This window comes from Python bivittatus, unplaced genomic scaffold, assembly GCF_059951505.1.
Source record: "Python bivittatus isolate LINGU-HERP-01145 unplaced genomic scaffold, Pbiv_v1 ctg000220_np1212, whole genome shotgun sequence".
NCBI lineage: Eukaryota > Metazoa > Chordata > Lepidosauria > Squamata > Pythonidae > Python > Python bivittatus.
This window is the reverse complement of record NW_028277048.1, coordinates 12,811,673-12,836,769: the sequence shown is the minus strand read 5'-3', so window position 1 is coordinate 12,836,769 and position 25,097 is coordinate 12,811,673. Positions and strand designations below refer to the sequence as shown.

General features: G+C 41.5%; 1 protein-coding gene across 3 annotated transcripts in view; it reads left to right on the top strand.

The window, feature by feature from the left end:
• COL5A3 (collagen type V alpha 3 chain) overlaps positions 1–25,097 on the top strand; it is a 116,649-nt gene that overhangs the window by 12,706 nt on the left and 78,846 nt on the right. For all 3 annotated transcript variants that reach the window (XM_088137909.1, XM_088137910.1, XM_088137912.1), the window contains exons 2-6: positions 12,767–12,934; positions 13,348–13,561; positions 15,133–15,295; positions 21,111–21,233; positions 23,551–23,700. In XM_088137909.1, coding sequence (XP_087994035.1) covers positions 12,767–12,934; positions 13,348–13,561; positions 15,133–15,295; positions 21,111–21,233; positions 23,551–23,700 — 818 coding nt within the window. The remainder of the gene's footprint in view (positions 1–12,766; positions 12,935–13,347; positions 13,562–15,132; positions 15,296–21,110; positions 21,234–23,550; positions 23,701–25,097) is intronic.

Here is a 25,097-nt window from a genome sequence, read left to right as displayed (position 1 = left end):
CCTTTTTCTGGTCTATCTAATAGCAGCCTTGTGGAACAAATGTGATCAAGGAAATGACAAGGTATTTGTGTGTGTGAGTGCAATTAAATCACCTTTCTCCTCTGCCATGGTCCTGATCTAAATTTTCCATTTTCCGGTGGCCATTTTTCAGCTTTTTTCTCCCCTCATTTAAAGTGTCTGGAAATTTAATAATCTCCTGTGATACACAAATCCAAATGAAATCTTCATTGGGCAGCAGGTAAACTTCCTTTCCATTTCATCTTCTACCAGTCAAGAATTTCATGTTGCATCTAATGGGCTACTGTGTTGTTTTCCCTACCTTCTGAGGAATTTCTATGTGAAGAACTTTTTGTACTTCTGCAAATCTTAAGATTTGAATGTCCTTCCTTACTGTGTATATATTCTGCTATTCCGAGTAATTCAGGCTTAACACTCAGAGAATACATGTACTCTGTGCTGAATTTGTCCTTTGCTCTTCCTTCAGGGAGCTCAGAGTTGCATAGATGTGGTTAATTCCTCACAGATGAAAGGTACAGTCTTTGCCCAGGGCAAAGTATGATGCCTGATTTCTTGAATCCATACCAAGAATAACTTCTGGCTCTCTAGCAACTTCCCATAATGTTGAGGATATAGTATGCTTCTATATAGAAGAGCACATGCCTTGCATTCAAACACTTTGAATGTATGGCCCCTGACATCTCAATTTAATAGGACCACAAGATACCAAAAATTCCAGAGATCCCAGAAAACTGCTGCCAGTCACGATAGATAATAGTGGGCTCAACGAACAATGATTCTGAGCAAATTTAAGGCAACTCTCTATGTTCCTAATAACCATTTTTATTTTTAGTCATCCAACAATATTTTCATTTTTCAGTTTCTGTGCATCCTTCTCTCAAGGGCTTTCATATCTTATTTTTTCAACAATCGATTCTGCAAGTCCATTCTTACTGCACATAAAAGTATTTCTTTGTCTTAAACTTTCTGCTGATTAATATTGCATATATAACACTAAAATTTCTTAAAAGTGCTTCACATACATGATCTTCCTGATTGTTAGCCACTATGCCACATCAACCCTCAATATATTATCCCCAATATATACTTACAGAACTTGTTACTACACCACACATAACTCTTGGTTACAACATTGTGGGTCTCTTATTCATTGGAAAGAACTGTAATTTGCTTCAGACCATCATATGAACTTAGATCTTATTATTACTTAGAATAGATCTTATTCTAATCTTCTAGAGTAATCCTGTACTTTAATTATAAAACACTATGAATGAAACAATATAATTAAAGTCAAAAGGCAAAATCAGAATAAATTCAACTAACAATTAAAAGCTTAGTGAAAGAGATGGGGTTTGACCATTTTCTTAAATGCTGTGAAAGCTGGGGCCAAACACACCTAAGGAGATTGCATTCCATAGACCGAGGGCCACAAAGGAGAAAGACCTATCCTGCATGCTAGATATGTGAGCTTCTGGCAGTGGGGGGTCTTTAAAAATGCCTTTCCTGCTATCTAAGTGTGTTGAAGCAGTCAAGATGAGAAATACCAAAGGTATGAATTGCCATTACTAAGCCAGACCAGTTCAGGCAGGGTCTTCAGGAGATTCAGAAGAACATGTAGTTATGCAACTTCAAAAACTGTAAACATGCATGTATAAGACAGGATCCTAACATGATTCTGAAAAGCATCCAGTGTCAAGGGTAGGTGCAATGGCCAATGACATGTAGGAAAAGAGGAAAGGAAGATGCTCATCACATTGTTCTTTAGCAAATTTTTGGATACAATACAGAGAGATATATGTTTGTTTGTTTGTTTAATTTGTATAGCCACCCATCTCAAACCAGTGACTCTGGGGGGTGAACAATCATAAAAACAATTAAACAGCTAAAACATAATACAAAAAAGAAATTAAATACAAATAGCAGCCAAGAGATATTATAATCCGTCAATGTCAACGTAACCAGGAAACGGGGCCCTTCACACACTCGGGACCCCAGGCCCAGGCGCATTGCCAGGTCTTGAAGGCCTTCCAAAAGGCCAACAGGGTTGGGGCCATCCTAATTTCAGGAGGGAGGATGTTCCAGAGGGCAGGTGCTGCAGCAGAAAAGGCACATCTCCTGGACCTTGCCAGGTGACATTCCTTGGCTAATCGGACCTGGAGGATGCCCATCCTACCGGACCAGATTGGATGGGTACAAACAACTGGGAGAAGACGGTCCCTCAGATAACCTGGTCCTAAGCCATGAAGGGCTTTAAAGCATCTTACACACACACACCGCCCCATGTTAGACTGTTAGCTTACTAATCAGTGGATGGGTGGTTGCAGAAGAGCAATAATTACAGCACGTGTCCCCTGTTTGATCAGTCCAGCCTGATTGCAATGGGTTGCAAGTGCTGTGAATGGATATGTCCTTGGGTGGATCTTTACTTCCTTGTAGAGATGTTCAAACTGTGTACGATCTGTATGCAGAACTGCTTGCATGTATATGTGTGTAACAGTGAGTTGGTCCAGTGTGTGCTGATTGCATCTACTGGTTTTATACTTGACTTCCATGTACAAGTATCTTGATATGTACACATGAACACACACAGGGTACCAAGTGTGCCATCTGTGCATTGATTTACACGTACACAGCTAACTTCCTGATGGAGATGGAAGCTGAATGGATGGAGGTCAGAGGGAAGGCCACACAGTTGTATGTTTATTTAGTATTCTTTCAGCAACAGAGTCCATGTCAAAGGCTTCCTAATGTCTGCCCTTCAAATACTGACTATTGTTCCAGTTCTCTAAAAGCCTGCTTCCCCAAGCTCTCAATCTGTCAGGCTTCACAGCAGGACACAGCAGGACATCTCAGCTCTTCACACATTTAACCCTTATTCTGCAATTGGCTTAACTTGGCGGACAGCGCTCAGACACAACTCTGTAAAAGTAAGCTCTTATCACAGCAAGAATGAAGCTATAGGCACACAAATGTTTTACCCGCTGCAGTGCAAAGACGTTCAACCCTTTATAGAGGTCTGTGCTCCAGAGTTAATATTGAGATTTTTTCCTCCCACATTTCCAAATTAATGGTTTCCAAGTAATTATCTTGGTAGTCTTAGGCAGCTCAGACATACTTGGGTAACTATCTTCTCTAGCCTGGGAACAGCTGGTTGTTACCTTGCCAGATTCAGCCATTAAAGAACACACAGAAGTGCACATTTCTGCAATATTTTTCTCCAAAGATAAGTTGATGTCCATCTGTCTAATATGCAGTAATTACAACAGCAGTTTCTTTTTTTCTTTCTGTGTTCTAGAATTAGAGTTTTGTTTTTTTTTAAGTTTAGGATTCCAAACATTCTCAAAAAGCATGCGCAGTCTATTCAGGATGAAAACAACCTGGTATTTGTGGTTTCAATTTCCCACCAGTCATCTCTGAACTAGCCTTATTTAAATGGCAGCTTTTTCTGGTATGTTATTTCTTTTATATGTATATTTTTTCCCTCACATGTAATAATTTCTCAGTCTTTCAGTGTGCGCCCGGATGAGAAATGGTGCAATCTGGGCACCCGATTTTAATTTTACATCTTTACATCTTTAATATGACATCATCATATTTAATATGACATCATCATATGACATCATCATCATCAATATTTACATCTTTACATCTTTAATATGACATCATCCTCGATCTGAGAAATTTTTTTAAAAAAGTGCTTTTAAGATTGAAGATGTTTTTGCCACCAGAATCTATGAACACTTTTCTTTCATGACATGTTGCTTCTGTGAACATATACTCCTGAACAGCTGGAAGACTAACCTTTCCTGTTAGATTTGCTCCTCTTTAGTGTCTGATGTGAAACGTACAGCTCTTGTTCAGATGGAAAATAAATCCTCTTCACCTCTCTGTGCTTGGAATACTGGCACGCAACACCTCTATCTTCATTTATTTTCCCATTAGCAGAGTCAAACCACATTAAGGATTAATTTGGCATGCATGAAAGATACAGGCAGAATTCCATGTTGATTCCACTTTGCTGGCTCAAGCAGTGGATTTCTGTGGGAAATGTATCCGCCTAGTCAAATTTTGGTTAGAAACATCAACACTGTCATTCTTTCAATTTTTTCATGTGTTTGTTTTGTTTGAACCCTCCCTTGCCCCCAAACTTCCTTCTGCATGTATGCTTCATACACAGTCCCCTGGGTAATGGTTTCTATACCCTCAAAGCTGAAGAAACAGATGGTTTCGCTCATGCCAGGTTGCCAGGATCAATTGACATATACTGGTCATGTTACCCAAGGAGGCAGCGGCTACAGTAGTACAATTTTTTGTGCATACCTTCCCTGGCTTCCTTTTCTCCACTGCCTTCTGTGGACCAAATTTAGAATAACAGAATCAGAGAGTTAGAAGGGCCATTTAGGCCATCAAACCCAACTCCCTATTTAATACTGGAATCCAAACTGGACACAGCTCTTAAGGTGAGACTTAACCAATCCAGAGTGAAAAGGAACAATGATTTCCCGTGTTTTAGAAACTATACTTTGGTCGATGCAGCCTAAAACTAAATTTCCTTTTTTCCAGCCATATCACACCGCAGATTCATAATTCAGTTTACAGTCAACTATTATTCCAAAATTGTTTTCAGAAATACTACTGCCAAGCTACCTACACACTTAATCTCTGTTTCTTAAGTGAACAACTTTGCTTTTGTGTCTATTAAATTTCACTATTTTCAGCCCACTTCTGTTAATATAGCATGGTCATTTTGATTTTTATTTCTATTTTTTAGGATATTAGGTATCTCATCTACTGTTGTGATATCTGCAGATTCCTTCTACTTTTTCATCCAAAGCATTAATAAAAGCATTGAAAAGTACAGGGGGCCCAGGGCTGAATCTTATGGCATCTTATCTGATACTTCATCTTAACTGGATGAGTCAACATTGTTGATGAGCACTCTCTGAATAAGATTTTCAAAACAGTTACTTCAGTATGAGCTCAAAGGCACAATAGCTAGGTAGCTTGCGGATCAAGAAGTCATGGGGTACTTTGTCAAATGCTTGCTGAAATAAAGATATATTTTGTCTTAATGGAGTTATCCAGTAAAATAATGAGTTTAGTCTGGCAAGACGTGTTCTTAACAAATCTGCACAAATTCTGGTAATTACCACATTGTTTTCAGGGTGTTTTCAGATTTATCTCTGATCAATAAAGAGTTTAAGCTCATCTTGTTTATTTCCCATATTTCGAGTATTTGTGTTTTCACAATGAAAGCCATGAATTTTATGAGCTAATGTTCTTCCTGATTTTTCATTAAGTAGAATAATAGGCTCCATTAGGGAACCACACACTTCTTTCTACAGTGCACAAATCTTTATTCAACATCCTTAGTTCAGGGTTTGCATCTCCAGTACTCAAGGATTCAGCTTAAAGCTTCTTGATAAAGCTTGTTGGGGTTCAGCAAATACATGTTTCTTCATTGTTACCTCTGTGAATCAGACACATGCTTCCATGTAGAGTTTAGAATTTCAGAATTTTCTAGAGCTTCCAGAATTATTTGACAGGTTTTCCCATCAATGTGTACTTGTGACTAGGCAGGGCTCTCACCTGTTTGTTTGTGACTGCCACAATGGTAGCATAGATGTAATTAATTAATATAATAGTCCACTTTTTCAGAACTCCATAGAATCATTTATCAGGGCACTTTGTCTTCTAGTCACAAGGCTTTAGCCTTTGGCATTATGTCCTGAAGGGCCTTGTTTTTCAAGTACTAGCATTGCTGGAACAGCTACAGATGTGGTACCTCCAGTATGCTTTTCAGGTGCAAATACAAGCCAGCTCTTTCTCTTCATTCACCCTTGTCCACCCATCAAGTTAGACCAGGTCATGAAACAGACACCACAAGGATTTCAAAATTGCTACTTTATTGTTGTGGGGTATATTAACAGAATCTTGAAAGCCTGTCCAAAACCTTCACTGCCCCATTTGAAAGGGTACAAGGCCAAGGCAGGGCTGTTCAGAGTCTCTTTCCCATACTTTCAGCTTTTCAAAGGCTGAGCAAGGCCAGAGCTAAATTCCTCTACAGCCCTGCATCTAGTAGCCCATCTATTGGTAGTGGATTTCATACAATCTCCCCAGAGATGTTCCTTGATGTCTCCCTCCCAAATTAAGCCATGTCCAGGGGGCTTGCCTCTGAACTTCCTGCATCTAGAGTGGTTGGTCCAGCCATGAGTCTCTCAGCTGGAAGTCACCACAAACCTTTTGAGATTATCTCTCTGACCACTGTCCAAGTTATATTGGGCAATTCCATAATAGCCTAGTATATAAACAAACAAGGTAAAAAAGCCCACTCCTTTTATGCATCAGATTTCCATTGCAGAAATGGCATTAATGTGTCTATCTTCATCCTGGCAATCCCTTTTCCAGGAAGTTGCAACATCTTCTGTCAGCTCAGCCATACTAGAAAGGCCCTCCATGAACAGAAACTGCATCTGTTGATGTCAGCCCTTCAAGGTAGTCCAGACAAGAAACCAAAACCGTGACTACAAATAATACCTTTATTGTAAGGTTATAGTAACAGAATCTTGCAAGTCTGAAAGCACTTCTCCCCTTCCTTGCCTTTACTTTCCAGAGAACTAGGGAGGGTCCCTTCTGAGACACGTTCTCTGCCCCCATTCCTTCTGTGGGCTGAGATATCTCTTGTCTGATCCTTACCTTGGCTGTGGTTCTTCCTTCTGTCTCCCAAGATTATTCTCACAGCCCATTACAATTGATGATGACAATCTTCAAATCCCACTTAAGCAACCCCAGGGTCAATCTGTCTGCATCATGGGACAAAGGCAATGCTTAATTGTTTGTAGTAGGGGTCGCCTAGACTCCCAATCTCCCAACAGTATCTTCCTTTTTTCTAGGAGTCAATATTGTTCTGTTCATTATCCTGTTAACTGAAGTCATAGCAAAGATCAACAGGAATTCAGCCAAGTGCATTGTCATCACATCTTGCTGGACTGAGCAGCTGTGGTTTGCTCTGTTGCTCCATCACATCTATCAGGAATCCTCTCCCTAGCTGACATAGCCTCCTCTCCAACCATCAGCACCAAGACTTCCATCCAGAGTTTGTTTCACTCCAGCTTACAGCATGGAGAATTTAATTCTATAAACCTCCTGGATTGAAGTAGAGCAGAAGCTTTCCAAAAAGGTTATGCTGCTAAATGGAACTCCTTTAAGGGGGAAAGGAAGAAACAAGCTGTTAAGGAGGAATTCGGAGAAGCAATTACACAGACCGGAGATTGAAGCAAGAGTGAGAAGGAAACTCAAAATAACTCCACCTTGAATTTGTTTAGTATAAGATGGAACAAACTTGGACAGGCTTTCAACATTCTCTTACTCTCCCTAGAACAATAAAGTAGTATTCCTGGAATTCCTGCAGTGTCTGTTTCTTGACTTAGCCTCCCTCAAAGGTCTGAGAGAAACAGCAGTTTAATCTCATGCAATATTAGGTCCGTCACAGTTTAGCCCTTGACTTATTCTTCAGTAAAGGTATATTTTGCAGCCATATTCTCTTTTTCTTCTTCATTATCAAATTCCTGTTAGTTCACTTTGTTATTTGCTGTGTGAAAATTGGTTGTTTAGATCTCTTCTACAGTCTGCAGGAAACACTCATCAATCTATGAGCAATCAGCAATTCACAGGACATACCTGAAACTTCAAGTCTTGTAGGTTACAGCTGATGAATGACCATCCAGAAATAGGGCAAGATGCAGCCATCAGTTTTATTGGCATGTAAACATTTGGTAAGGATGGTGGGGGGAAGCAAGAAATCAATTATTTTGGAATGAAAGCCTGCATAAAATAATTTAACCGTTCACTGTATTTTGGCAGAGATATCCTGCATGTTAGAGATGCAATCATTTATTCTTTTAGTAAACAAAACCCATGGAATTAAAGATTCTGTTCCTAAAAGCAAGGGTAAGTGCTCATTTCCCCCAGCTGCCTTCATCTAGGAATTCAGAGTTGCAATGCTGCCCATTCACCTCTCAATGGGCTTAGGATAAGGCTGCATCTACACCTATTGCTGTAGAGAGGAGACTCATATGGGAGGGAGAAATCTGAACAAGAACCTTTGTGGGGCATGAACACAAAACCTATGGAAAAGAATTCCAAATGGTATCCTCCACATGCAATCTGAAATGCAGTTATGTGCAGAACAGATCATCACATGTAGTCTGCTATACTAGCCCATTCTGTTGCACGTGCAAATCCAGTACTCCTTATCATGCAGAATGGGATTTTGTATTGATTTTTCACATTTAACAGTGACAGTATTTTAAATTGTGCTGTACGTTGATGATAACCATTCACTGATGTCTTCCTGGTTTGTTGCTCCTGCTTCCTAAAGAGAATAACGGGCAATTGGTAACATTTTTTGAAGGACTGCTGGCAGAAGCTCCATTCTTCACTTCATGTTTGCCAAGCAATTCTGCAGTTTTGTGCACAAGGTGATAACAGAAAAAAAAAAAAAGAAGAGCCTCTTCTATATGCCATGCTCAGCTGCCATCCCAGCATTTGAATGATGAGCATGTGGCTGATGAGAAGGTAACATGGAAATGCTATTGAATGCTTTGCTTGGACCAAGGCATGGGGATGGGGAAGGAGATCATAAGTCCAGTGGGACCATCTTCAGCCGGAAATAGATTATAGAACGAGGTTAAAAAAGCATGAGAGATGGAACAGAGATGGAACTTTTCTGAGGACAATAATTCTATATTCCCATCTCTTTTGGGACCAGAAAGAATTTACTGGAAAAGACTGGACGACAGCTACATAGTGTGGTCTGCTAGACAGCCACTGTGACTTTACTCCCTCCCTCCCTTTCCATTCCTTGCAAAGGTTAAAAAGCTTTCATCTCTCCCCTCCCCCCCCCCGCCCCCCACCTTCTACCATGAATCAAGACATGTTCCAACTTTGCCAGGCATGGAGGGGGAGAACTTGCTGCAGGTTCTTTCCCAGTATTCTCAAAGGTGGCAGTGATGAGTGTGTGATGTCTTCTGCTCTGCTTCAGTTAGGTCCTGAGTACATGCTACAATTAGAGGTCAAACATTTAAGAAAAAGGTTTTGACTGAAATTCTTCAAGTAAAACAAAATGGCTACAAGCAGTTATCCTCCAGACCTAATTCTGGGAAGTGGGAAATATTGGGACTCCATGTTTCCCTAACAAACTGCTGTTGATTGCTCTTTTTAAGCACACTGAGGGGCCAAGTACACAGCATATGAAATGTATAGCATGTAGAAGCCCTTCTGTATGTATTTACACTAGGAGAAGTGCATGGTGGCTTGATCCAGGCTGAGATCACTGAGTGCAGAGTGGAGGACAGTAACCTAATCGTTCCCCAGCAGCTCCATGGTTTATATGAATTCCATCACCCAATGTGTGAGTGCAGGAACTTTTAAAAACACATTTGGTACCAGTGGATTTCTTTAAAAATGCACCTGCATATATGTACATGAAAGAGGGAAGGTGTTTTGTTATGTTTACTGACAATCCTATTCTAACTAGCGTTCCTTAAATTTCAGTTTCCCAATGTGTTGGCTGTTAGCTTGTTGAAGGGCACTAGATTGAGGATAGGTGCTGTATACACTTATCTAAGAATAAATCCCAATTTGTGTGTGTGTGTGTGTGTGTGTACGCGTGCGCACGCCTTTGAGTCAGTGTTGATTCCTGGTGACTTCCTAGACAGGTCCCTGCAGTTTTCTTGGCAAGATTTCAGAAGTAGTTTGCCTTTGCCTCTACATAGGGCTGTGAGAGAGGGACTGGCCCAAGGTCACCCAGCTGGCTTTGTGCCTAAACTGGGACTAGAACTCACAGTCTCCCTGTTTCTAGCCTGGTGTCTCAATCACCACAACAAAATATAATTTCAACATAGTCATCCACAAGCATGGTGCCCCTTCACTCTTTGTTAGATGGTAGAGCTGATTTTAAATTCTGCATGAGTAACCCAATGTGAGGATGATCATGCAAAATGCTTTGTATCTGGAAGATGACAATTGATTTAAGGCCCCAAGTTTGCTGAAGTATTCTATCACATAGGGAAAGGGAAATACTTTTGATGGAGAATCCTCATTTGTTGATACAGCGTCATCCATCTTCTAAGAAAGGAAAGGATTTTTCACCCAAAGTCAGACAGAGAGTAAGAGCATCCTTGGCATTTCTTATATATGGAAAGAGAAAGAAGCAGGAAACAACAGGTAACTTGCTTTGCTCATCACTGGATAATAGTTTTTCTTGGATCTTATTGGTGGAGGAGTATATAAGACAAATGCAGAAGAATCCTTTTTTGCATATATATGGGTGAACAAATGGTATGACTTCTGAATGTACCAGGGTAGACAACATGATGCCTATGGCAAGAATGTGCCTGCAGATCACTCTCTTGGTGCCCAATAGGCTCCCTGCTCCATCTGACTTCAATTTTAGGTCCTTTTAATTAAAAAAAAAAGGGGGGGGAGTTAGCAAGCATCAAAGCAAAGCACCAGCCTTCAGCCCTATTGGGATTCTTAGAAATAAATTTTTAAGAAATGATGGGCGGTTGAAGTTTTGTGGTTCAGGAAGAAGGAGGAGAAGTAGCCGTGGCAGCAATGATAAGAGCATTTGGGTTGTTAGATGAGATCATGGAGACCTCACAGGTTTGTCTTTTGGTAAATGGGTTTCTCTAACTGGTCACATCCATCCTGGCAGCCTCTCTATGAATGATCAAATCCTCAATTACTAGCATGTAGTGAGACTGCCCAGAACATTATCCCAAAATTCCAAATGTTGCCGTCAGCTCTTAAAGATTCTCTATCCATGCTGTGTAGAAATAGGCACTGAAACTTTCTGGTCTCCGTTTGTTAGTAATATTTAATATATAGCACGGGATGTTTTTACTAACTGAATGAGGGTCTGAAGAAACACTGTTCTAAGCCTGCCCATTAACAAGCTCCTAATTATTTGGAGTATGTGGCTGTAGGAAGCTTAGCTTTCTAATCTTTCATTAGAATTGGGAAGCCTCTGGTCATCCACATTTAGCTGAGTTTCAACTGCCAGCAGTCCAAGCCAGCATACTTAATGACAACGGATGCTTTAAAATACATGTAATAGAAAAATATTTGGTACAATGAAAAGCAGGTGCTTGGAGTTCTTCCAGTTTAGAAACCCTTAAGTTGCATCCCTAAAAGATGTTTGCTATTCAATTAAATGTGCTTACCTGGGCACCTAGAAATGAAGTATTGGAGGAGACTTATTTAGCTGTGCTTTACTTAACATTCCTTTCATTTTACATCTGCAGTGGGGCAGCCATATAGATCAGGCAAAATGGGGGGTGGGGTGGGGCGGGGCAGGGCCAAGAATGCTGGTTGGGAAGGTGCTTAGGCTAGCAGTATGTTGTTTTATACCCTGCAGCTGCTGTCAGTGCTGGAGATGCCTACAGATTGGGGCCACAGCCAACGCTTGAAGGAATTAACTTGGCAAAATAAGATGATGAAGCCTAGGGTGGGATTGGCTTCACCCAACGTGCTGTCATTCGCTGGATCAGGCCAGAGTGCAAGCTGCTGTTCATCAGCCTTGTCTTGCCAAGGATGGAAGTCTTGCGTTCCCAAGGCGAGAGAGAGCTGGATAGCGTTGCCACTCAGATGAGAGAGTTAATGTTTCAGGGTTCAAAAATACCTGGGTTTGGGAGGTTATTAGAGAAGTACTGAACTCATTCAAGGGCTTAGCGCACCTTTAAAAAGTATCCTGCTGGAAAGTCAGGAAGGAGATGTGGTGATCTTTCCCCCATCCATTCAATGTATATTTTAAGGTGTGCCTACAGTTCTAGTAATGATTATTGATCATAAAATAAAAGGAAGCGATGGTGACAGTTTGAGTTTTAAATGGCATAATTCAGTTTCCATTTCCTGGAAATTGAAGGCATGTGGCATATTTTAGGGACCAGATACATTTCCCTCCATACCTGGCAAACTTATACGCCCTGAGCTGAGCCCACACAAGACACCAACCCCTTTTTTTGCAGCAAACAAGGATTTTGGAAGAATTCATGTGAGGCTATGATAGCTTTGCCTTTCAAAGCAAAGAAATGGTTGTCTCGTTAAACTTTTCAAACAGATCTGGCTGTTGATAGGGTTTTATGATCTATAATTATCATTGAATATCCATTTTGAATGGTGCTTCAACATCTAGTCAAGGTGTTGATGTAGCTTTGCTGCAGATCCTGCCTTCCTATGTTCTTGATTTGACTCCCCTTGAATGTCTCCACCTGAGCAAATAAATATAAACTATGTCAGAGGCTTCACATTCAGCAAATAAATATACATTATTTCAGGATATGCTTCACTGCCATCTTCTGCCCTGGAAAGACTGCACTAAATATCACTGCTTGGGGAAACAGGATAAAGCATACAAAGAAGTTATATATAAAAGCAACATGCTTTTGCTTTATATAAATAATCATCTCTCTTTGGGTACCCCTTGCAATTTTCCTTTCACTATCTCTTTCTTTGCTCAGAGAGTTTGTGTTCAACTGCATCTGAATAGAGTTGAGAGACCGTAGTTGTATTAGAGCTGAAAGGGATTTGAGATGGGTTTCCCATTATTTCCTAAGCACATCTTCTTGTTGCCTTGGGTGAGACGGGCTTTGCAAGGAGGGAAAACCAGTGAGCTGGAAAGCATGAGCCATCCTTATTTTCTTTGCTGTGAGGCTGGGATGGACTGTGTCCTGCGCTTCCCTTCCAGATGGCCTTGTGGATGTACTCCAGGCGTTTGGTGTGCAGGAGGGCAAGAACGGGGTCACCATCGCCGCTGGGATCTGCACCCAGAGGAATGGATCGGAGGAAACTGACCTGGCCTTCCGCCTGGAGAACCAGACTCATTTCATCACCCCCACCAGGCAGCTCTTTCCTGGTAATGCAAAGCAATCTGTCTATGTGGATCTCCATAGTTAGCCAAACCCCAAGGCGGGTTGACATATGTATCCGAGGGCCTCATCACTTGCATGTGTTCAAAACGATTTCTCAAAGTGCAGATGTATTCTAGAACGTGCTTTCTAGAATTGTAAAAGGCTGAATGCAAATTCATGCAGTGTATGTGGGAAGCTGTGGGAAGCTGGGACTGGCTTGCCATTAGATAGGAATACCTTTAAAGTTTTTGAATTCTGCACTTATGACTAAATACTTCAGGGATGCGGGACTTCTAGGAAATGTGTGTAGAGCCCTCAAGGTGGTGAAAAGTGAGAGCCATTTGGGGATGGGTTGAGGCGCTTGTTTGGTTCCTGGCTCTGTTGATTTCTCAGGATGCATTATCTCCTCCTCTTACAGATGGCCACTTCCCAGTGGACTTTTCCATATTAGCCACAGCGAGAGCGCTCAAAGGCAGCCAGTCTTTTTTGTTTTCCCTGTATGATGTGCAGGGTGTGCAACAGCTTGGCGTAGAGATTGGACGTTCCCCCGTCTTCCTCTATGAAGACCAGCTGGGTTTCCCAGTGCCTGAGGACTATCCTCACTTTCACAGAGTCAACTTGGCTGATGGCAAGTGAGTTGGGATATTGGGATGGGAAAAATAGGAGGAAGCTGTTAGAAATTGTTATCTTATCACATAAATGTGGATAAGACTGAAATCTTATTTAGTTTCAGTGTGATTTTTCATAGGATTACTTTTGCAGTGGTCTTTAAAGGGATACATCCCAGGTTCTTCTTTTTCCTTTGTTGTGGCAGATTGAGAGTAGGTAATATTTTTATACACACACACACACAAATCAACACTCTTGATTTTAAACCCAGGCTTAAAGATCCCAAAATCTAGACACTTGTGGTTTGCAGAAGCTACTAAAGTACAACTTCTTGGGTAGTTAAAAAAAAGAGTAACTACTAAACCAAGCTAAGTCTATAGTATCTTTGATATTTTAATAGAACTAAAATTGTGTGACAAAAACATAATTTCCCCCTTCTTATATGCATCAATGTTTATCCAACTGATGTCACTGTTAAATACATTTTCTTGATGATCAAAGCACTAGAAGAAAATTAAATACTACCAGTACGTCTTTAAAAAAATTCTTTCAGTGTCTGTAATATAATGCCCAGAACAGCTCTCTTCAACCTGGCACCCTCTAGATATGTTGGAGCAAAATTTCCCTAATCCTCAGTCAACATGAGGATTGTAGCCTTACACAGCTGGAGAATATAGGTAGGGGAAGGTTGGCATAGAATATTGGAGTTGATTTATGTCTTTAGAGTTTTGTTCAAAACCCCCCTCAGGCATGAATTGTATTGGGTAGCCTTAGCCGATTCTTTTCCCCATCCAACTCTCAACCCAGACATGGGGCAGTTGTGAGAATAAATTAACTAAGACCTTCTAAAAGTTGCAGAAGAGATTAATGACTGGCTCTTTCTTTTACAGCTGTTATCTTTTCCTTTTAGTGACCAGATCTGTGGTTGACCTCAACCCTTGGTCCCACTTTCAGTTGCTATCTAAAACATGTTGTAGGGAAAAAAATATTATAAACAAACATTATCTAAAACTACCAAGTTCGATTGGGAAAAGTAAAATTTTGTGACTTTTGGTCATGAGATTTCAGCCACTTTTTAAAAGTTTAAATGGGAGGTGGGTTCATGTATTCTGCGTTGTCCAAAGACACTGCAGTGCTGATCCTTGGTTTTTCATGATATAGTGATTCACATAAAGGGAAAGGGTGGGACTTATAAAACATATTTGGCAGTTTAGCATGTCAGCAAAACCCACTCTGCTGCTAGATGAAAGGTAGCTTTATCTGGGATGTTTCCAAATGGAAGGCTTATTGCACTATTAATGGAAAGGCATTCTGCAGCTATTGTCTTCTCTTCCATAATATGTGTGAGTGAGTGAGTGAGTGAGTGAGTGAGTGAGTGAATGAATGAATGAATGAATGAATGAATGAATGAATGAATGAATGAGGTAAGAAAATAGAAAAGATCTTGGGAGGGTTACAAATGGAAGATACAAACTTTTGTGAATAAGGCAGAATGATTGCACAATAATCAGCTCATCTGGACCTACGTCTGGAGTCCCCATGCTGACACCTTCTTTGTCCCACTAAGCTGCTTAACTCTACTGTCTTTTGGCAGATGGCATCGTATTGCTTTAAGTGTGAAAGGTGAGAGTGTATCTTTGAGCATTGACTGTGAAGATGCTGTAACGCTACCCCTGAAGCGAAGCATGCAGCCAGTTGTCAGTGTTGATGGGGTCACCTTGCTTGGGGCACGTCGACCAGATGAAGACATTTTTGAGGTAGGAAACATTATTCAAAAACCTCAAATCATTTCTCCCACTCTAAAGAAAAACTAACTTATTCAACTTTTCTCCCCAACTCTAATGTTGTTAGAGTACAAGTCCCCCACCTCTCCTTTTCATGGAACCACCCTTAGCATCTCCTGATTCCTAATCTTTCTCCTTCCATGCCAGTTGTGCCATCTCTTTCACTGTGCCTGGCAAGGTTACAGGAGGCTGCCAGGGGTCTTGGATTGACAAATTGCGCCAGCATATATTTTGTAGAGCTACAAAGGCTCACCGAATTCCCTTTTCTGCTCTACCCCTGCTCTGCTACCTTGAGAAAAACAAATTGATTTCCAAGCATGGAAAGTCAGTGACTTCTGCACTCTACCATCTTCCCATCTGCTTCCAGTCTTCCGTCTCCAGCACCTCCTGCCTGTGTGGTTGAGAACGCTCAGCAGAGTCTGCCTTTGTATGCCTATACTGGCTGGCAGATTTATGTGGAGGCCTTTCTTATGGAAATAGACCCCACTTTGTGGCAGGCAGGACCAGCAGACGTGGGAATCGTTGGGGAGGGGGCTTCCAAAAGGACAGTGCTGAGATTTGGGACCAATTAACTCTTTTGTGGTAAGAAGATTAGCTCATAGATAGCATACACCATAGATAGTAGTCACAATCATCTTCAACTCCCCAAGAGACGAAGCTGTTGGAAGGCTTTCAGTTAAGTATCTGTGAAGGAGGGGAATCTTGACAGTTTGGATTAAGGACAGAGTGGTGATTAGAAAAAAATCACAAAAGATAAATAACCTACAGAACAGGGAACTCAAAGGACAATATCGCTAAAGAAAAAGGGTCAAGAAACAGAAACCAAGGAAAGGATAGAAGAAGAAAAAGGCAGAGAAGATTCTGTATATTAGCAGCATTCCAGAATAAGCATGTCCTTCTTTTAACTGGGATTAGATTTCTCACTCAGGGATTTCTAGTCTGCAAAGGACACCATTAGTTTCAACAGTCCTAGAAGCAGAGAAGAGCCTCATCCCACCCCCTGCCCTGCCCAGCACATTCTTTCTCCAGGCATAAAATGTCAGAGGGCACAAGATTTTTGAGGGCGTCTAGGCTGTTGGCTTGGGGGTGGCCAAGAACAAGCACTTCTTGTTGTAATGCTTGGAAAACCTTGGCTTAGGGCCATCTGCCTCTGGTGATTTGGGCAGTGACTGAGGGAATGCTTGGAAATGTCAGCTTAGCAGTGTGGGGGTGCTGAGGAGCAGCTCCCTTTTGTAATGAAGATGGTGGCAGAGCTCTCTGCAGTTGAGCAGGGGACAGGTGGGGTGGAATCCAGAGGAATGTTCCCAAGCTAGGCTATAGGTCTTTTTCCATAGTGCTTTTCTATCTTGTAATTCTTTCTACTACTTCCAGCAAAAAACATGCATCTAATCCTTCAGAAGAATTGGGTACTAGTGGATGTGGGATTCAAGATGAAACATGCAAGTGCAGGAAGAACTGAATACTTTTATAAACTATCATTGTTCTGCCAAATTTAGTTATAGTCCATTGATTATTTAAAGATGCATATCTGCCGTCCACACATTTAAGTTTACACTTTACCACACTAAAACCAATCTTACCACAATAAACAAGACTGCAGCATACACATATATTTCACAGAACTGGAAGAATGGAAGAGAGTTTTCACAAGGTCCGTTCACCTAACTATGACTGAATTTGGCAGAACAATGATCGTTTATAAAAGAATTCAGTTCTTCCTGCACTTGCATGTTTCATCTGACACTCTGGAAACAAAAAGTTGGACTTTGGAGAAGCAGGATAGAAAGAGTAATTAATGCTTTTGAACATTGGTATTGGAGAAGACTCCTGAGAAAGAGTACCATGGATAACCAAGGAGCCAAACAAATGGATCATAGAACAAATTGATTCAGAGTCCTTGAGGTACAAATGACTAGGCTCAAATTATCATATTTTGGACACATTATGTGAAGAACTAGCTCTCTTGAGAAGTCTATAATGCTGAGAAAGATGGAAGGAAAGAGAAAAAGAGTTGGACTAACAGCAAGGTGGATGGCAATTACACCAGCAATGGATGTACCATTGGAAGAGCTGACTGGCCAGGTTGGAGACAGATCATCTTGGAGAAGGTTGATCTATATGGTCACTGAAACACCAACTTGATGGCACAATCTACTCTTCATGTTTTAGTCACTTGTATGCTGCAGGAAACAGTAAATGGCATAAAGTGTGAAGTAACACTAGATTTTGGGTTAATTCTTCTGTCCTTCTAACCTTCCCATTTCAGTGTACAGTATGGGTGAGGGAGATCTCTCTGCTCCTAACCCAGCACAACCCAAGCCATGATCAGGATTTAAGTCACTGCAGGTTCCTGTAAATATCCCAATTCTCAACACCTAACATCATTCACATTACTATAATTAATTATTTTTTTCAGTGAATAAATGTGCAGAGAGGGGAAGGAGATACATGTAGGGAATGTGTTGTATTTATTTTTTATTTATGTAGAGGGCTTATAGCCCACGCCAAACTGCTGACTCTGAGTGATACAAATACATAATTGGGATTAAAAATACACAGTCATGTGAAATAGCAACTAGCAATATTCCTATGGAACCAATGATTGTGATTAAAATATGAACAGTATGAAAGAGAGACCCAGTCTCCCAACCAAGAGGGTTTTACAACAATTCAGACTCCCTGGCTTGATAGAACAATCAGGTTTTCATCAGCTTCTTAAAGCCAAAGAGGAATGGGTCCATCACAGAGTGGGTGGAGTACTATTCCAGAGGAGGGGGAGACTTCCAAAATGAAAGTCTCTGTTTCAGGGGACACATAGTGAACCTACCCTGCTAGATTTTATTAGGCAAGCAGATTTACAGGAAGAAGGTGGTCTACATACACCAAGACCCCAAACCTTGAAGAGATTTAAAGATAACAACCAGCAACTTGAATTACACCCAGAAGCCAACTGGCAATCAATGAAGCTCTTGGAGTAAAGGTATTGCATGGGTGCCTCAAGGAGCACCCATCACTACCTGAGCCACTACATTTTGATCCAGCTGTAGCTTCCAAATGCTCATCAAGGGCAGCCCCATGTAGAGTGCATTACAATAGTCTGATCAAGAGGTGATCAAGGCAAGAATGACAGTAAACAATGCCTGCTGTTCCAGGAAAGGTAATAACTCTTGTACTAGATGGAGCTGAGTGAAGGCCCTCTTAGCCAAGGCTGCCACTTGCACCTCAAGCAGTAACTGTGAATCTAAGAGGAACCCCAAATTGCAAACTAACACCACCTGGAGGAATACAATCCCATTCAGAGTTAATTATGGAATCTCCTTGAAAGTAGCCAGCCTTCAAACCCATAGCCACTCCTTCTTGCAGGGATTGAATCTCAGCTTGTTCATTTCCACCTGGACCAGGACAGCCTCCTGGCACCTGGACAGTACTTCAACAGGGTCATTTATTCAGTCAGGGGTCAAGATATACAATTGGGTATCATTAACATACCGATGAAACCCACCTCTGTGCTGTTGTATGAGCCTGCCCAATAGGTTCATGTAAATGCTGAATAGCAGTGAGGAGTGTTAAGCCCTGGGACACCCCCAACAAGGGGTCTAGGGCTTGATCTCTCCCCACTACCTTCACTGGCTAAAGGAGAACCACTGAAACACATTGTCCCCCACTTTCAAATGTTGGAGATGATTCAAAACAATATAATGAATGATAGCATTGGAAACAGCTGAGAGATCAAGCAGGATTAGGAGGGTTATAATACCCCTATCCTGGTCCTGCCAGAGATCACTATTAAACATAATCAGTGCCATGTCCATGTTGAAAACAGGGTTGAAACCAGACTGAAACAGGTCCAAATAATCGGTTTCCACCAGCGTCCTCTGCAGCTGTAGGCCAACCATTTTCCCTACAACCTTCCCCCCCCCCCAAAGGGAAAGTTGGAGAAAGGCTGATAATTGTCCAGTATATCTGGGCAGGGCAATGACTTCTCAAGGAGGGAGTAACATTCCCTCTCTCAAGGACACATTAATATTGTCTTGACTCAGCTCCTTATCATCTCCTTGGAGGCTTTCACCAACCAGAAGGGGCAGCTGTCAGGAATGCAAGTGGCTGGGTAGGTACTACAGAGGACCCTGCAGAATGAATCAGAGGCAGGACCTGCTATGCAAGGAGTGTGTGAATGCTTGAGTTGAGCTCAGGAACTAATATAACTAATGCAGCCATTAGTATACTGTATTTTTTAAAGGAATGAAAGCAAGCTTTGCACCATATTAAATGCCTGACTGCCATGTGCTTCTGTCTCCTATATATCAAGTGGTTCTTCAGTGTTTGGTTTTCTTGCATGTGTACATAGTTGGAATATGCAGATGTTTGGGTTCACTTGTGTGTATATATGTTTCTCTGTGTTTATTTTTGAATTGTGGGAATGTGGACATTTTCCCAATTCTGACTGCTCTGCTCCTTCCCCTGCGACTTCCTTTTTTAACCACAGGACTTCATTTGCCTTGATCTAGCCCTCTGTGTCCCTACCTGACCTCATGCCTTGGACTATGACTCACTGAAGTCCACTCTCCATCTTGCTTCTTAATTTTCCTTCTTTCCATCACCTCAAGAATGCTGGGAGCAGATTAATTGTGGATCCCAAATGAGCAGGTGGGAGCAGCGGTTCTGTGGGCTGTTCTGGAAGTAGGCCCACTGGCCATACTTTGGGAGATGATTAATTGGGAGCAAATGTTCTCTGTCCACCAGGACTGCTGGGATCATACTGGCTGAGCAAGACGAGCTGGGGCATGTTCAGCTGCATCAGAGAGCGTGCTTGCGTACATATGCAGCCATAATAATTAAATATGGCTATTGTTGGCATTCTGATCCCAAGCCATAAAGAGAGGGAGAGGACAGAAAAGTTTGATTAAACATTCTTTGTCATGCTAACTTTGGTTCATATACAGATATCCAAGCTTTCGAATTGCACAGTTGTTTGCAAACTTCATAATTGGCAGGATGAATCTGTGTTTGGCTGTCTTGAGCAGGGTTAAAAGACAACAAAATTCAGAGTGACTAACAGATCAGCTGGTTTGTTCCACCCATATTAAATCAAGTAAGGAGTGAGATGACACCAGCATACAAATAAGTGGAATCAGAGTTAGATACATCCAGGGCCACAGTTAAATTGATTTGGATATATGAGGCTTCCAGACAATTTAAAACTTAGCAATGAGGTTTATCCAGTTTTAAGCAAATGGTTGTAATGGGCTGTGAGAATAACCCTGGGAGACAGGAGGAAGAGGCAAAGTCAGGGCAATGGTCAGACAAGAGCTATCTCAGCCCACTGGAAAGTAAAGGCAAAGGAGGAGAGAAGTGCAAGCTTGCAAGTCTCAAAGCACTCAGAGAACTAGGGAGGGCCCCTTCTGAGATGCTTTCTCCCTCCCCATTCCTTCTATGGGCTGAGATAGCTCTTGTCTGACCATTGTCTAGGCTGCGGCTCTTCCTCCTGTCTCCCAGGGTTATTCTCACAGCCCATTACAATGGTAGAGGAAGGCTAACCAGTTAAGCTCTGGACTACAACAATCTGGGTTAATGTTAATATTCTATAAGAGCCAGCCGCTAAAATGTGTAATTTTTTTTAGGTAGGCATACTGTAATCCCACTTCTTCTTTCGAGTTGTGCTAAAGAGTGCAAGATACGTTATATATGAAATTTCCAACATAATAAAGCCTTGGGTTGAAAATGCATAGGCATATCATATGTTCCTAAAAAGATTCTGAATGGTTCTGCTGTGCTTCTTCCTCTTCAGGGTGATCTCCAACAGCTACTGCTTGTGCCAGATCCAGCAGCTGCTGCCCGTTATTGCCAGGATTATATGCCCGATTGCCACAGACAACTCATCTATAAATTGCAGACCCAGGATGCAGAAGAGGTAGGTAGGCGACCAAAAGGCAGGGGTTGTTGATAGCCAGTTTCCTGGCCAAGACCCCGGGATAACCCTCTGTGCCAAAATCCCCTACAGAGACCCAAAGGAAGACATCTGCTTCTGAAAATGAAACTAGCACTTGGTGGATTAGCATAATGGAGTCCCTGCTCCTTGTTCTTAAATAGTAAAAATCTCTCTTCCTCCATATTAGTCTAAATGGGGCTCTGTCTCCCCTTCTAAGGTTCTGATTTAGATTTTAGAACTTTATATCAGCCAGGTATATTTTTCCTGTTCATTAGCTTATAGTCATTGTAAGAAGAGAGCCATGTTAGTCTATGGTGGCAAAAAATCAAGAGGAGTCTGGTAGCACCCTTTCTGACTAAAAATTGTATTAAAAGCACAAACTTTTGTGAGCTGCAGCTCATTTCATTAGATGCAGCTCATGATAGTTTATGTCTTTTGATAATTTTTAGTTGGAAAAGGTGCCACCAAGCTCTTCCTGATTAGTTTAAAGACTCACTTAATTTTGTTAGGGTGAATGGGGCTGAATCTGACACCTGGAAGTGCTGATTTAGTAAAATCAAGAAGGGAGCTATTGGGAATGAGAGAATTTCACGGGCCTTAAGCTAACTGGGCAAATCCTTATAGAGGAATATAAATACCCCTCTAACAAACCATTGGCCTCTCACTTTTATAGAAATCCATTTTCTCCCATCACTCAAGGTTTTGCCAGTTGCAGTTCCTGTTCTCCTGTCAATTAGGCAAAACAGAGAAAATTGTTTGCAATCTGAAGAACCTTTTCAGAGGAAACACAGTTTTTACCACCACCACCTTTGCTGTATGGATGGTACAAGGAAGAGCAGTGGAAAAGAGTGTATCCCTCATCTGGCTACACGATTGGATGATCTCATGTCTCATTGCGTTGCAGTACTCTTGTGGCTATTTTAAACATGTGTTTTCCAACATCCTTGGGGAAGGATGTTTAAAAGTGTGGCATGTTGGAAAAATGAAAACTTGTCTATTTGTTAGATTTTGTTCCTGCCTCTGAGAAATTTGGGCCTGTTGAATGTGGCATCCTCAGATAAATTCCCCATATAGTATATGTCTTAGCATTCATGACAAGAAAAATTCCCAGCATATGAATCTTTGATATTGAAGGTGTTCTGGTGACAGAAATACTATGAGTAGAGTTGGGATCAAAAAACATATAAACTGGCATGTCCTTGATGATGTAGTGATAATATGAAAGGCTTCAAGCCCTCTGCTTGAGCAGGTATAAACACTGGTAAAAGGGCTAATGGATTCATGCTGCCTAAACTTCTTAAAATGGCTCTTGGAAATGAAGAGAATACCCAAGTAGAGATATGGCAAGATGATTTAGCCATGTCAACTAAACTAAAAAGCAGAGGGCATTGTACATTCAGTGATCAGTTATTATTAATGTCTTGCTTGAAAAAGCAGATGTCTGAATGTGGGCACCTGCGTGGGGCCAAATAATAAAATGTGAATGATGACATCATCATGCACAGGCTACAGTGTTCTTATATCAGAAGTTAGGAAGCAAGTACATCATCACAGCATCTACATGATGACGTCATCACATCATTTTAGTGTTGTAGTAGTTTGCTGCAGACATCGCTGTCTCTAGAACTTTTTCACTGAAAGCAGTAGTCATTTGATGGATGGTGGGAATACTGAAATACCATCCTGTGTTGCTTTAGCTGGATCCTGTGTTGAAATAACAGTAGCCATTCCACCATTTGTGGAAATATTTGCACCTTTTTTAGATCCATTAAGTGATCTGCCCTTGGACTTATCTCTTAAAGATAAGGCCAGTAAGTAGCTTGGATTACTTCTTCTTGGGATTGGTTGGAATTGGTCCTTTAGGTCTCTTAGATGATCAACAGACAGATCAAAGAGAAAGAAGGATTGCTTCCCAGGGCCCTGAGAAGGATGGAATTAGGGCAATTTGTGAGTATATGGGTAAAAAGAAATATATACATTCTTATTAGCCCAAATCGGTCTTTTCCAGAAAGGCATACTGGCCCCCAAGTAAATCTGTTGGGTGATGGGTCTTTCCTCTGTGCTCCCCAAGGAGTTGGTGCCATGTTCAAATCTGTCTCTTGGGAATGAGTTCCTGGTGGCTGGGCCTGGATGTATGGGTGGTGACTTTTGGTGTTCTAAGGAAATGGGGACCTTTTTTTTTTCTCAAGTGCCTGTTCTCTCTCTTTCTCTCTCTCTCTCTCTCTCTCTCTCTCCCTCTCCCCCCTCCCCTTCCCTTTTTCCTCCCCTTCTTCTGTCCTTCCCACCCCCTTTTGTGCAGAACAATCCTCAGAGGAAGGGCAAGAAAGGCAAGGGCAAAGGCAGAGGCAAAGGCAAAGGAAGGGGCAAGGGCAGGAAGAAAGGTAGAGGCAAGAAGAAGAGGAACAAAGAGTCCCTCGAGAAGTCCTCGCTCACTCCAGCCCCAGGAGAGGTAGAGAGTGCAACTAACTGCCCTCTGCTGGTCTAATAACTTCTGGTCTCTGCCAGCCTAACCCACTGCCTCTAACATGCCTAACCCACCTAATTTGCAGCTTCCTTTTGCTTTATCATTAATGGTTCTTCAGGCAGAACTGTCTGCAGAGCACTTGACTTTTCTGCCCTTGTGGCTGCCCATTGACTGCCTTGCTTTGGGGCTGATGGTGCTATATGCAGTAGCCCCTGAGTAGGGAGTTAAAGGACTCCAGGAAAGTTGGGCTCACCTCTGTGCTTCCAGTTCCATTACTCCTGATTGGCTGCAAAGTCCTGGACACAGGTGAGTTTTCATGCCTGAAGAAGTATTCTCTTCCGTCAAGTGCCAGGCCAATCCACTTTCAAATTTCTTCTGATGTTCAGTTAGTCAAGAGAGCCCATGATCAGTCCAGAAAACTGGGGCAAAAAGGGATGAAATTTCTGTGTGGATGGGGTGCTGGAAAAATTGATGGAAAAATTGATAGTTTCTCAGGAAAATATCTGTATAGATTTTGGCAGGCTCCTTCCTGATATGATGGCATAGCCTCTGGCAGTATAGGTTTTTCAAAATTTAAAAGATATTTTTAAATCAAAACTATGCAGGATGCAAACTTTCACTGAGCCATATTATTGTGAATTATTACTTCTGAAACCAGTGGCATAGCATCTTCGATTGGTCAAATATTCAGTTATATGAATAAGGATCAGTTACACTGGTGTTACCAGTGTCATCCTTATTGGGAATCTTCAGATGCAGGTAGCCAGATGGGGTTCAAACCCTCTATTGGAAATTGAACTCATGGACCTTTGCCCTTTAGATTATTATAAACAATGCATAGGAGCTTTAGGAGCTGCGTAGAGCCCGGTGCTGAGCTCTACAGGAGGGAATATCTTAGAAGCATTATCAGAATGGTATACAGGTAGTCCTTGTTTAGCTACCACAATTGGGAGTGGCAACTCAGTTGTTAAGCAAAGCAGTCACTACATGAAACTGCAACTGTGCTTACAATCTTATTCCAGTTGCCCTTGGCTTTACAGACCTGCAAAGTCATAAATGCGAGGATTGGTCACAAAGTTACTTTTTCATCGCTGTCATAACTGTGAATGATCGCTAAACAAGGACTACCTGTATACAGTCCACCTTCTGGGAATGGCCTGTGATTAAAATACCACAAGGTTCCTTAGCTATTGTATGCAGGGTTTGTTGTCTTCGAATAACAAATCTGAGGTAACAGCTATTAATCTGGACTATTAAATGACTTTTCAACAAATGACATTTTAAATATATGCCTCAGCATCATGGAAACACTCCCATCACCCTGTCAGGTTTTGAATTTTGTTATCCCTAGATGAAAAAATATCTGTGGTTTAGTGCACTGA